This window comes from Vombatus ursinus, unplaced genomic scaffold (assembly GCF_900497805.2).
Source record: "Vombatus ursinus unplaced genomic scaffold, bare-nosed wombat genome assembly UNPS02013052.1, whole genome shotgun sequence".
Lineage (NCBI taxonomy): Eukaryota > Metazoa > Chordata > Mammalia > Diprotodontia > Vombatidae > Vombatus > Vombatus ursinus.
In genome coordinates this window covers 31,169-44,247 of record NW_020952830.1, presented here as the reverse complement: position 1 = coordinate 44,247, position 13,079 = coordinate 31,169, and the positions used below count along the sequence as shown (strand labels likewise).

At 44.6% G+C, this 13,079-nt stretch overlaps 1 protein-coding gene across 1 annotated transcript in view; it reads right to left on the bottom strand.

Moving 5' to 3' along the window:
• Positions 1–4,754: 4,754 nt before the first annotated feature.
• The window catches only part of LOC114040388 (glucagon-like peptide 1 receptor), a gene marked incomplete at its 5' end in the record, with an annotated part of 30,589 nt that continues 22,264 nt past the window's right edge, over positions 4,755–13,079 (bottom strand). Inside the window, one exon of the mRNA XM_027858482.1 lies at positions 4,755–4,922. Within this exon, the coding sequence (XP_027714283.1) occupies positions 4,755–4,922 (168 nt within the window). The remainder of the gene's footprint in view (positions 4,923–13,079) is intronic.

The following is a 13,079-nucleotide window of genomic DNA, read 5'->3' as shown; positions in this document are numbered from 1 at the left end:
ACAGCAGGCTTTTTGTATCATTAAGTTTGGCTACGTCCTGCCCATCTGGACTCATTGGCAGCACAGAAATAATTACAGAGAGAGTAGAATCACTCTGATTGCCAAAGCTTCCCCACTGCTCTCATCCACCAAAGAGAAAGTTGGTCTGTCTGGAATTAAAGAAAGTTGTCATAATAGAATGAGTGGGAACATTTTATTTGAGGATTTTTATAGTTTGCTTCATAAGAGCCAAAAGCAGGGGCAGTGTTGTAGATTAGAATCAATTTAGAGAAGGAAAAACAAGCCTTTCAAATATATTTTCCCTTCCCTGGGCACGTAGCAGGCATTAGTGGTAATGGGAGTCCTGTCTGTGCATGGAGTGGACACATATACCATTCAGGTTCTGAAACAACTCTTTCCCCTCAGTTATACAGTCTCATAACCTTCACAGTAGGTGAGGTGACTCTGGATTCATCTTTCAGAATGCTGATCTGACTCCCTGAGTCCACAAAATGAAGCTTTTGGACACTGAGGAAAGGTTAGGGAGGGGGATGAGACCTCTCATCTCTGTAAGTTACTATCCTAGGAACTCAGAATGCCAGATCTTGAAGGAACTCTAAGGTTCCAACCTTGACTAACTGATCTAATTACACTTTAATAGATGGGGAAATTGAGGCTCAGGGTCATATAGCTAGTTCATGGTAGCATTAGAAATAGAACCTAAATCTTCTGATTCTCAGTTCAAGGCTCTCTCTACTCTACCACACTGCTACTAATATTTATAAGGGTCTTGAAGGGCCAAATGAAGCCTGATTTCTTCCTCCTTGCTGTTCATAACTGTTCTGCTCTTTCCATGCTTGTCTCCAGTTCCCAGGCTTGTTGGCTTCACTTCAACTCCAGGGAGGACCAGAGAGGCAAATAATAAAGGCAACAAGGACATGGGGCACAAAGAAGTTTCTTTTATGTATATTTTCCATATGGAGAGCAATGCTTCCCCAGAGTAGCCCAGACGCATCAGAAAAATAAAAAGTCAGTCCAATGAGAAATCACTGAATTTGCCATCCCAAATGCACTTATTGTGTGTCTGTACATGCATGTGTGTTGATGCATTTCATTTCTTCACAATAAGCCCAAGATGAATGAGGTACTCCGATAGGAGCAGTAAAGTCCCCATGTCCTCCCTCTCGCATAAATTATAGAATTTGGTCAGGCAAGATTAGACCTCCACCATTTGATGTCTCTGCCTTTGTTGCCATCTGTTTGTTCATTCAATAGACTGCCTGATGCCAAATATCACTGAAAACTTTCATTCTAAATAGCTTGATTATTATTTACATTATTTATATTTCCTTCCTTGTAGAGGCAGGCTGGGAATCAGTAAGAAGACTGGAGTTTTAGTCTTGGCTCTTTCACTGACTGGCTTTGTGACCTTGGAAATACCACTTTCTTCACCTGTGAAATGAACGGCTGGGTTAGGTTTCCTCACCTGCAAAATAAGTAGTTTAGTCTGGGGGGTATTTTTATTCCTGTTTCCAAATCTATGATTCCATAACCCTAGCATGTAAGATCTCTGTGACCTTCATTTTCTTATCTGTAAAAGGATGGGGCTTAGACTAGATATCTAAACTCACTCACAGCTCTTAGTCCTCCAATTTATCTTGTATATAGCTTATTTATACAAAGCTGTTTTCATGTTGTCTTCCCCACTAGTCTGTAAGCTTCTTGAAAGCAGGGACTATCTTTTGCCTTTCTTTGTTTCCAGAGTGCTTAGCAGAGTGGATAGATACTAATAAATACTGAAATACTTCTCGAACTCTACAATTGTAGGATTCTAATACTGAATTGGTATGATTTTTAATGTGAGGTGCATTGGAATTAATCTTTCAAACTACACTTGTGGCTCAGGAAGGAAAATGGAATAGTTTTATGGGGGAAAGGAACTCCGGATTCATGTGCATTTTATGTCCATCTTGACTTCTACCTTTTTTGAGGACGCACTGAACAAGGCTCACTGCCACTATTTACAATAATAAATACACTTAGTCAACTAGGTCTAGGTAGCTGGCCAGAGTGCTGAAATCAGCGACAGCACAGACCAGCCATCAGATCCACATAGAGGAACACAGGGAGGAGACCTTGATAGTCAGCAGTATGGACGCAGAGGACAGAAGCAGACAGAACAGTTCTCAGCAAGCTGCAAGCTTGTGGCATTAGGTATATAAACAGGATCAGACACGTGCCAGAGGAATTTCAGAGTGCTTTGAATCCAATAGTTGCCAGACCTGGTAAAGTTATACTTAGCTTAGAACAGTTTGGGAATAGCTTCAAGCGGGGGCAGTTCTCTGATGAGTACACTGTCATTGAGAGAAGTATTAATAGTCATAGGGTCTGAGGGTAGAGAAAACATGTCATCAGATAGGTATCTGGCTGCAAGGTGGTAAAACACTGCAGAGCCAAAAGGAGGGGCTTATGTCAAGTTTTCTGAAATCCCTAGATATAACAAAGATCCAAGGGGACCCACAGAACATCTGCCAGGGGAGAGATCTCTGTCCATTGCACACGCCAAAACCAGCTGAAATTATGCAGATGTCTAAGTAAGCACTTTCCCTTGGCAATTCCCTCCCTCTCCCCTGCCTGCCCTGGGTTAATTTGTCAGGCTCATATGTATCAATATATCTTCCTGCCATTACCAGTGCATGTTAATAATTCTCAAAATGCTGCTGTTTCTTTCAAACTGAAGTGCATGCTGTTGCCCCCACATCTGTCACTGCCAGCCCTCAGGACTTGTCCCTTCTCCTCCCTGCTCCAACTCACAAGTACAGTAAGCAAGAAGGGCATGCTGTAACATTTGTCCTTGTTTGGGGGAGTCATGCATTCCCTGTGGCCCCCACCCTGGCCTCAACCAGCTGCCCTAAGTTAGTGATACAGTTTGCATTATCCCTTCCTTTAGCCTGCAGTTCAGCTTCTCTATTAATGCAGACAGAACACTCCAGTGAAGCTCAGATCTAACAAATTTTCTGCTTGGTGTGGTTTTAATGCCTCATTATTATTTTCCCTATACATTGCCTACCTCTCAGAGGGGGCACTGGGGCCCTCATCTGCTACAATGCCACAGGGACGATCTTCAGGCCCATCAAATGGAGAGGGAGGTGGAGGAGACTGAGTCATAAAGTAATTCATCCAGAACTCCAACTCTTCCCTCCCTCTTCCCCTGCACCATCTCCCGCCCTCCAACCCCATCCATGGCTAGTCTGTGCTTCTTCAAGTTTGCTGATGCTTGAAAACTTCTTTCCTGCTCCTTGAAATCAATATTTGGATGGTCAGGATGTTTCTTTTCTTCTCCTTGAGAGTCTCTGCAGTGTTGGTATGTGTCCAGTTTCTCTTCATGGCTGGGGGGAAGGATTGATGGGTTTTCCCTATTATTATCATTATTATTATTATTTACAAGGCTGCAGCTGGTGACAGGGCAAAAGCTAATTAGCACAATGTATGAATGAGTTCAATAACTGATTGTACTCTCTCTCCCCTTCCCACATGACTCAGTAACCTCTTATATTCACTTTAGTTCTTCATCTCTTCAGATGAGAGAAATAAGAATTGTACATTCACATTTGACAAATATTCATGGCAAGAAAGAAGAATAACCAGGAGGTTTGAAATGTCCCCAAATGATTCGTTTTCAAAAAAGAAAAACTATGAGCAATTGGGCATTGTCTCCCTAGCGACTGCTGGGCACTGCAATCTACCTGTGACAAAGAACATCCTCTCTAGTAACCACATAACTTTGCTGGTGAGACCCTGGTGTTGGATGGGTTATTGACAGTGACCCATTCGCTGCAGTGGGGTTCCACCCCTCTGCCTCCAGCACAATACTTATGCTTCTAAAGCTTTCCTAAAGGAATGTTAAAGATATCTAAGTGATTCTGAGAACAGAATTAGGAATTCTGACCTCAGGAAGGGATCCAAGGTATGACAACTTCCTCCCAAATGCTTGGGTCTCCCCGCTGAAGGTCTACCATAGCTCTTCAGGAGGAGAAAAATAGGGTCCAAGGGAGGAAAATCCTCATGGAGAGGGTCAGATGATATTCTGTTAGTCCCTTACATAATTGGGGGTTCCTGTGTTCAGAGAACTGCTCAACAGTGGGGCCAGTTGTGTTCAAAGCAAATGACCTAAGGCAAGTCAAGTTATGAGTTGAAGGGATAGGGGCTACACAAACAGCATCCTCCTTCCTACACAGACTTTTAATTAAGCAAAATATTTGGGCAGCTTGACTCCAGCAGGAGCCAAGTGACATCTCTATTCAAAACTGGCCCTGTGTTGTGTTTGTAATTTCATCAGCCACTCTCTGTGTTGCTCTCCACCCCCACTTCCCAGCTCCAGCCCCACTAATTGGCTATTGACCTTGAATTTAGGATTGGGGTTGATTTGCTGCTCTGTCTGGGGAACCCCAGGGGCCTTGTGCCTTAATGGGAAGAAATCCTCATTTTAGCTACAATCATTTTTCCTCTTCTTCTGACACAGTGATTGAATTAGCAGGCTGCCTTTCCTTGGAGAAAATGTGTATGTACATAAGTCCCAGGAGGCATCATCCATTTGCCTGTTTGATAGGTTGGGGGAGAGGGAGATAAAGCAAAAGACTCTTGTGTGTGTGACAGTGTATGTGTATGTGCATGCATGTTTGCCCAAGTACCCAGGAAGATACCTCCCACCTCTGGGTCTCTCCCAGCTAGGCTTTCTGGGTGGAGAGAGAGAGAAAGAGAGAGAAATGGGCATCTTAGCTGCAGGTGGCCTGACTGGTGGCTGCATATAGACTGCTCCCCACTGTGCCGCCACTGCTCAGGCTACTGGCTGGACACTTGAGGGGCTTCATGCTGCAATCTCTCTGGGTGTACAAATGCTCCAGCCGCCAGCGCTCCCAAGTCTTCTGAAACTCCAACTGGACCTTTCATGGGAGAAGGAGAGAAAGTGAAAACAAAGACATAAACCAATCACCCACAAATTGCAAAAGCTTCTCTTTATTGCATTAGAGGGGAAGGAGAAAAAAAAATCTACTGTCTTATATTAAGAGACACAAGTCAGGGCCTTCAGGCACCTAAATTAATATCCCAATAAAATTGTTTATTGTTGTCTCCCATTTTCCTCTTCTCAGGAGAGAGGGATGGGCTCAATGACTTAATTGGACTCTTCCATTTCTAAACTCTGTGATTCAGCTAAGTACATTTCACAATCCATCACAATATCATTTAACAAGAGAGGATGAGTGAAAATGAGAGAGAGAAGAGAAGAGAAGAAAAGAGAAGAGAAGAGAAGAGAAGAGAAGAGAAGAGAAGAGAATAGAAGAGAAGAGAAGAGAAAAGAAGAGAGGAGAGGAAAGGAGAGGAGAGGAGAGGGAGAAAAGAGAAAGAGGAGAGAGAGAAAGGAGAGGGAGACGAGAGAGAAAGGAGAGGGAAAGAACAGAAAGTGAGGAGAGAGAGAAAGAGAAGAGAAGAGAGAGAAAGGAGAGAGACAGAGATCACGTATTCCCAATGTTAGTGTCATAGTCTATAGTGAGGCTGGTCCCTTTCAGAGAAGACCAAATAATACCCTCTTTCCCTCTGCTGGAGTGCCACTAAACCCATATTTCTAACCAACAGGTAAAAATGAATAGAAAAAAGGAAAGAAACAAGGAGCCTAGTATAGAGATAAAGAGTTCTGAGCCAGTGCTCAGGAAGAGCTAGGTTCCGGTTTTGGTGTTTTGACCTTTGGAGTCAGAAGATTGAAAAGCTAGGGATTGAATCCTAGCTTTTTCCATCTAATAGCCTGACCTCACTGTCCATATCTATAAAATAAGGACGTTAGTATTTAATTTCTCTCAGTGCTCTAAATCTGGGAACCTGTTTTCCCATGAACTGGTACCTTCCAAACATGTGTATGTCTGAAGAGAGCAGCAGAGATGAGGAGGTTATTTGGAGCAAGAGAGTTGAAGTGAATTGATAAACCAAGATTAGTTCTAAACATCTGGAAGTGGCTTAGAAATGGGCAGCCTCCACGGTACAGAGAACAGCATACCAAGAACACTGCATACATTCACACACCAGAACACCACGTGTGTGTGTACACACACACACACACACACACACAGAAACACACCCTTTCTATAAAGGTAGAAATGACCATAGAGGGAGATGCAGTGGGCATTGGAATTACTGGATATAATCCAGGACACCACCTTCACTCCATCAAGCAGAAGTCAGAACAGCAGCCAAAGAGAACAAGGCATGTGCCCAGTAAACAGACTGTATTGACAGCAAAATATAAGGCAATATCATCCTTCCTCTAGAGCCAAAAGGACACAAACAGCTTTGGTGACCTCTGCCTCAGCTCCCTTCAATCCTATGGAGAGCAGATGGTTCCAGAGGTATTGTCAAGAACTCTGGCACCAATAATGTATCCCCAAAGGCTGGCTCCTTGACCTCAGAGAAATGTCATACTCCATGTACATGGAGCTACACAGCAGTCCCTGGGATCCAGATAATGGAAACTGCTTCTTAATTTCAAGGTAAATGTTGCTTGCTTTAGCAGGCAAGAAGCTACATGTAATTTCCCAGGAGCAGAAGAATGGATCTCCTCTGGGCACATACTTGCACTCAGGGCCACTCTTTTAGTGATATTCGAGGTCTAGGTTCCCCCTCCAGTAGGAGCTGTCTGCCGTGCCATATATGCAGCTGTTGTTGGCAAGGCAAGCCAGCTGTGGGCTCCCCTGCCAAGTCTCTGTGGCAAACACTCCACTCTCTTCCTCGCTCATCTCTTTTCTCCTCCTCCTCCTCTTCCCAACAGCTCCCATCGATCTATCCTAGCACAGTGAGATGTCTGTGCCACCCTGCATGCCATCCCTTAAAAGAACTTTTCTGTTCAAAGCTGATAATGTCCAGAGATGTCCTGTGTGTGCACACAAGTTGTTGCAGCCTCACACACAAGACCTGGCAGATTATAGGGCTTGCCTGATGGGGTGCCCAAAGCACACTATTGCTGCCTTCAGAGCTGAAGTCACAGAAACAGGACCAGGGCAGAGAGGGAAAAGGGAACAGAGAAATCCCATTTCCTGTCTCTCTGGCCATGCTAACAACCTCTTGATCCTGCATTGCTCCTGTTACTAATGGGGACCTACGCCAACCAGAATTGACCTCAGCTGTTCACACCTGAGCAGTGGGTGACATGGGTCTCTGCCTAGAACAGGATATAACAGGAGCCTCTGATAAGGAGCCAAAGGAAATGAGAGAAACAAGAGTTATCTGTGGAAAACTCCCTCACCTGTGAGGAGATTTCCTGGAGAGGAAGATGATGCAAAAACAGGAGATCTGCCATGAAGACAGAACTTTTAAACACTTTGCACTGTTCTAATCAGAGTACTGAAAAGAATTTAAGCAATTGAGCCCCTACTCATATATAGGCATTGACACTAGGTTCATCAAAGTTATAAAAATGAATAAACCATTAGACCATAGATCAATTCCCTTCCTTTCCTGGACCACAGTTTCTTCTGAGAGGGTTGGATTAAATGGATTCTGAGCTACTTAAATTCTGGATATCATCATCGTTATTGTTAATAACATTTATTATTATTATTATTATTATCATTATTATTACTATTATTATTTTCTGAAAACATTTATTAGAGGCATCTAGGTCCTGGAGTCAGGAAGACCTGAGTTCCAGCCTCATACACTAATTAGGTGTGTGATGTTTGGCAAATTACTTAAGCTCTCTGCCTCAGTTTCCTCAACTGTAAAATCAGGATAATTATAGTGCCTACCTCCCAGGATTGTTTCAAAGACAAAATGAGATAAAGTGTTTGGTCAAGTGCCTGCCACAGGGTAGGTCCTTAATAGTAAATGTCTGGGGCAGCTAGGTGGCACAGTGGATAAAGAACCGGCCTTAGAGTCAAGAGGACCTGAATTCAAATCTGGCCTCAGATGCATGATACTCACTAGCTGTATGACCCTGGGCAAGTCACTTAACCTCAACTGCCTCGACAAAAAAAATAGTAAATGTTTGTTTCCTTCCTTCCAAGCAATGGCAAGAAGAAACCAACTTTGTCAAAAAAAAAATCAACACTGGCTTCCGCATCCCTTCCTTCCTCTCTCCAACCTCCATTTCCTTAGTTCTATCCGCGGTGACCAGAATAGATGTGCCAGCTTCAAGAGTCAGCCTTCTGCCCATCTTTCCCATAGGCCTAAAGCATTGCCATAGCAACCCTGGGCATAGAGAGACACTCTCACTATCTGTGGCATTGACCCAAAGGGAAAGGTTTGTGTCCTTCTGTGGACTCCTGGGAGATGGCAACACATGTCACTTCTCTCTCAGAGGCAGCTGAGAGGAGGCCAGAACCCAAAAGGAATCAGGATGTACCTAAAGGAAATCAGGCAGCTAGCCTAATGAAGATCCGGTGATGAGATTAAATGACAAAGGAACCTCACATCAGGATGGTGCTTTACAGTTTAAAAAGCACTTTCATAGACATGACCTCATGTAGTCCTCACAACAATTTTGTGAGGCAGGTAGAAGTATTATCATCTCCATTTTACAGATGAGGAAACTGAGGCTTGGAGGGATAAAGTGATTTGCCAAAGGTCATGCGGGTAATAAGTAGCAGAGCCTGGACTAGAATCCAAGTCTTCTGACTCCTAGTCCTTTCCTCTTTCCATTATACCCAACTGACTCCTCTGACGCCTATGCGTTAAACGTTCATGGGACTAGATGTTCATGAGGGGCTGGGTGGGAAAAGCTTCATATGTTTGTTATCATTGATGATAGCTGGGTAAAGAGGGAGGAGAAAGCAGTGACTTTAACACTGGAAGAAGTCAATGGGAAAGGGGATACATGATCAAGGCTAATGCATTATTATTTGTGGACAAAAGGAAATTTTGATGGTCTAATGGCTTTGGGGAAATTTGGCCAAGAGTCATATCCGAGGCTGCAGGCCACTAAAGTGCACCCCATTCTGTCCCTGTCAATGTTACCCAATCAATGTCACTAGCAAAAAGGTGATAAAGGTGGTGATTATGGGTAATGGGATATTCTGTTCCAACATGAATCCAAGGAGATCCCTAATCAGGAATCTAGGCTGATGTGTAGTTTTTGTTTGGCTTTTTTTTAATGGGAGAGAAGTCTCCCTTTGTAGAAGGTAGAAAAGAGAAAAGGAGAGTAGGCTGGGAAAAAGATGTGGTTGTAGGAGATAGAAGGGACCTGTCTCACCCTCCCCACCCAAATTCTACCCATGGAATCTTGTTCTCCCCTGGCTCCTTGGTGAGGAGGCAACTAGCTGACACAGTGGGTAGAACACTGGGCCTGGAGTCAGGAAGATCTGAGCTCAAACCTGGCCTCAGATACTTACTAGCTATGTGACCCTGGGCAAGTCACTTAACCTCTGCCTCAGTTTCCTCAGCTGTAAAACTGGGATCATAATAGTATCTACCTCCCAAGGCTGTAGTGAGGATCAAATGAGATAATATTTGTAAAGTGCCAGGCACATAGTAGGTACTTAATAAATGCTTATTTTGGGTTTTTTTTTTTCAGTGATGCTCCATATTCCAATGCTATTGCTCTAAGCCTCAGGAATGGTTTGTGCCCTGGAGGTTAGGGGAAATGTGCCTATCCTCCATTCTGAAACCATAAAATGAAGGCCCCAGATCTAGGTCCAGGGCAGTAAATCACCACTAAGGCCAAGGGGGTGGGGGTGGAAGATGAGAGGTTTGACCATAAGACCTGTGAATAATTCCTGAAGGGAACACGAGGCCAAGCATTTCTATTTTCACATAGTTCAACGTTTTGTTCATTTTTTAAAGCCCTTCCAAAGGGCCCACTGGGGAAAACTGAAGGCAAGGCAGCCTGGACTGGCCCTCATTCATCACAAACCATTTGTGGCAGTCCATTGACTTTGCTGAGCCATCTCCAGAATCTGGAAGGAGCCTAGGTACCTGAGTAGGAGGAGTAGGAAGAAGGGAATAGGTAGGATCCCTGGGCTAGCCTCCTTTTCTCTTCTCCTACAAGAATTGGACCTTTAAGCTACACTAGATGGGTTTTCACTATTTCTTCATTCCTAGGTGGTTCGGGGGATAGAGGGCTGGGCTTGGACTCAGGAAGGCCTGAGTTTAAATCTTGCCCTAGATAGACCCTTACCCTAGCTATGCCTTGGTCTCCTCATTTGTAAATTAAGAGGTTCGCCTACACTTATTGGACTCTCAGGTCCCATCCAGCTTTAAATCTGTTTTTATGATCTAGTCACTGTGAAGGGAATAAAGGCTTCTGCGCCTCCACACATCTTATTGAGAATGAGGTCAGTATGAGCTGAGAGTCACAGGACTGGCACGAGTCACAAGAGCAGGGCTCCAGTCTGAATTCTGACCCTGGGCAAGGTGCTTCTCTGTCTGCCTCACTTTCTTCCCTTCTACAACAAAGAGGCTGGGTTAAATGATCTCTAAGGACCTCCCCAGGTCTCACATTCTATGATACTGTGAACATCCTTTTATTAACGTCCTCTAAAAGAAAGAGTTAGGGATCCCTCTCATCCCTAGGCTCTGTGATGTAGGGACTGCTAGGGCAAGACACAAAGCCAATGGGAAGCCCTCAAGACTGGAATAATTTGGAGGCAGGGAAAGGTCTGGGAGAAGAGGAGTTTGAGGCACAGCCTAAGGAACTGGCTTGTGCCTGCCCAGCTTTGCATCAAAATCTTAAATGAGATTCACATGGGCTGGAGAGTGAAAAAGAAGCATTGGGTGCTGGGAGAAAATCCCTCACAGTGGAAGAGGAGTCCCAGGTACTCTGGAGCAGCTTTATCTCTGTCCTCACCTGTGGGCTTTGGGACAGTTGACCTGGAGGTCACCTAGGAGGGAAGCCTGACTTAGCCCTTTGTCACCGAGTGGTAGGGAAGCATGAGGTGAGGGGAGGGACTGAGAACTGTTCATGGCCTGGTCTCCTGCTAACCCAGTCCGGCTGGTCCTGGGAAAGTCACACTTCCTCCCCTCCTCCAACCCCTGGGCTTTTTAGATGTGTCTGACATGGTGGAGCTCTTTTCCTATTCCTTTCTTCTCTCTCACCAGCACCTTATTTTTTCCAGTTAGGCAGTTTTCCCCAAGGTAGAGAAAGAGTGAACAAAGGCATTTTCCACACTAAACACCCTCCCGCCTCCCAACCCCAGTCCTTGGGATGAAGTGGTCAGAGACCCCATTTCTCCAAGGCCAAACTGAATGAATCATCATAGTCTCTATCCCTCATTGTTTTGCCTCTCCAAAGCCTGGGAGAAAACAATCCTTGAATTGATTTTCATTGTCCTTGTTAACACCTGGCTCTGGCACTCTCCCAGGTGATGACTCAGATGTACTAGGTCACTAGTTAGTCTCTGGAGGGGAGGGGGCTTGAACATCAGCCCCTCCCCACCTTCCCACTGCCATGCACACCTCCACCCTAAGGGCTATCAGCAAATGAAGAAGCTGCATTTTCCTCCCTTGTAAGGGGGGCCAGATCTTACACATGCCATTTTGGTATAGTGACCCTTGGGGCAGCTAAGTGGTGCAGTGGATAAGAGCTCTGGATCTGGAGTCAGAAAGACCAGAGTTCACATCTGGTCTCAGATACTTACTAGCTATGTGACCCTGGGCAAGTCATCTAAGACCCTGTCTGCATAAAACCAAAGAAGGAAACGGCAAACCACTCTAGTATCTTCATCAGGAAAACTCTCCAGACAGACTCCACAGACTTTTGCTCCCATGGGGTTGTGAAGAGTTGGACACAACTGAACCACAAAAATAGCAAACCTTCAGGACATAAGCCCTTGCTGCTACCTGGCAACTTTTTCATTCACCTCTTATTGACTTCCCATCACATCCCCTACAGCAAACCTACCAAACCTGTCTTCCTGAGCTCCCAACCTTACTCAAAATCTTCAAAAACAGATGCAGTCAAAGCAGATGACTTTGATTTCTGTTTTTCAGAGGTCCCTCTGACATGAGCTTCCTCAACAGCTCTCAGTTTATCAGCCCCTTCTCAAGTGCTGCGGCTACCCTCTCCTCCTCCCCTCCAATCTCTAGAGGAAAAAGTGGTCATCCTGCTGATCAAGATTAACCCTTCCACCTGTGGCCTTGAGCCCATCTCCTGCTTCCTCCAGGTCATGGCTAATTAGTGAATTCAGCCAACATTGATGGAGTCTTGCACTGTGCCGAGGGAGATGCAAAGACAAAGTTCAGGCATGCTGTCTCATAGATTTTAAAGCTGTTCCCTCTTTCCTGGTTCCTTTTCATCTGCCTACAAACATACTCAAGTCTGTCTTATCTTGAAAAATAAATAGAAACGTCTTTTCTCCATTACCCCATTCAAGCTATTTTCCCATGTCTTAACTTTTTTTAATTGCCAAAATTCTTTAAAGATTATAATCTCTTCTCTTACTACTCAGTCACTCCTCAGTACTTAGAATTTGGCCTCCATTCCCCATGCTTTAGGGAAGCTAGGTGGTGCAATGGATAGAGTGCTGGCCTGGAGTCAGGAAGATCTGAGTTCAAATCTGACCTCAGATACTTACTAGCTGTGTTACCCTGGGCAAGTCACTTAACCCCAGTTGCTTCAGTTTCCTCATATGTCAAATGAGCTGGAGGAGAAAATGGCAAACCAATCCAGCATCTTTGCCAAGAAAACCCCAAATGGGATCGTGGAGATTTAGACGTGACTGAAAATGACTTAACAACAAGCCCATGCTTTACTGGGTCTGTTCTTTTCAAGGTCATGAAGGCTAATTGCTTGATTCAATGGCCTTTCTCAGTCTTTATTTTCCTTAGCACTCTTTGAAGCATCGGACACTTCTGACAACCCTGCCCTCCTTGAGATTCTCTTGTCTCTTGGTGTCTGTACTGCTGTCCATTCCCGGCTGTCCTTTTATTCCTTTGATCACTGGTTGTGTCTCCTTTGCTGACTCTGCTCCCTTTTTCTGCCCTCTAAATTTAAGCTGTCTTATTCCTGGTCTTCTCTCTGAGCTCTCTTTGATTCTATCCACTCACATAGATTCCATTATCCCCTCGACACTTGTGACTCCCAAATCTACAACTCCATCCATGTCCTCCAGACCTATTTT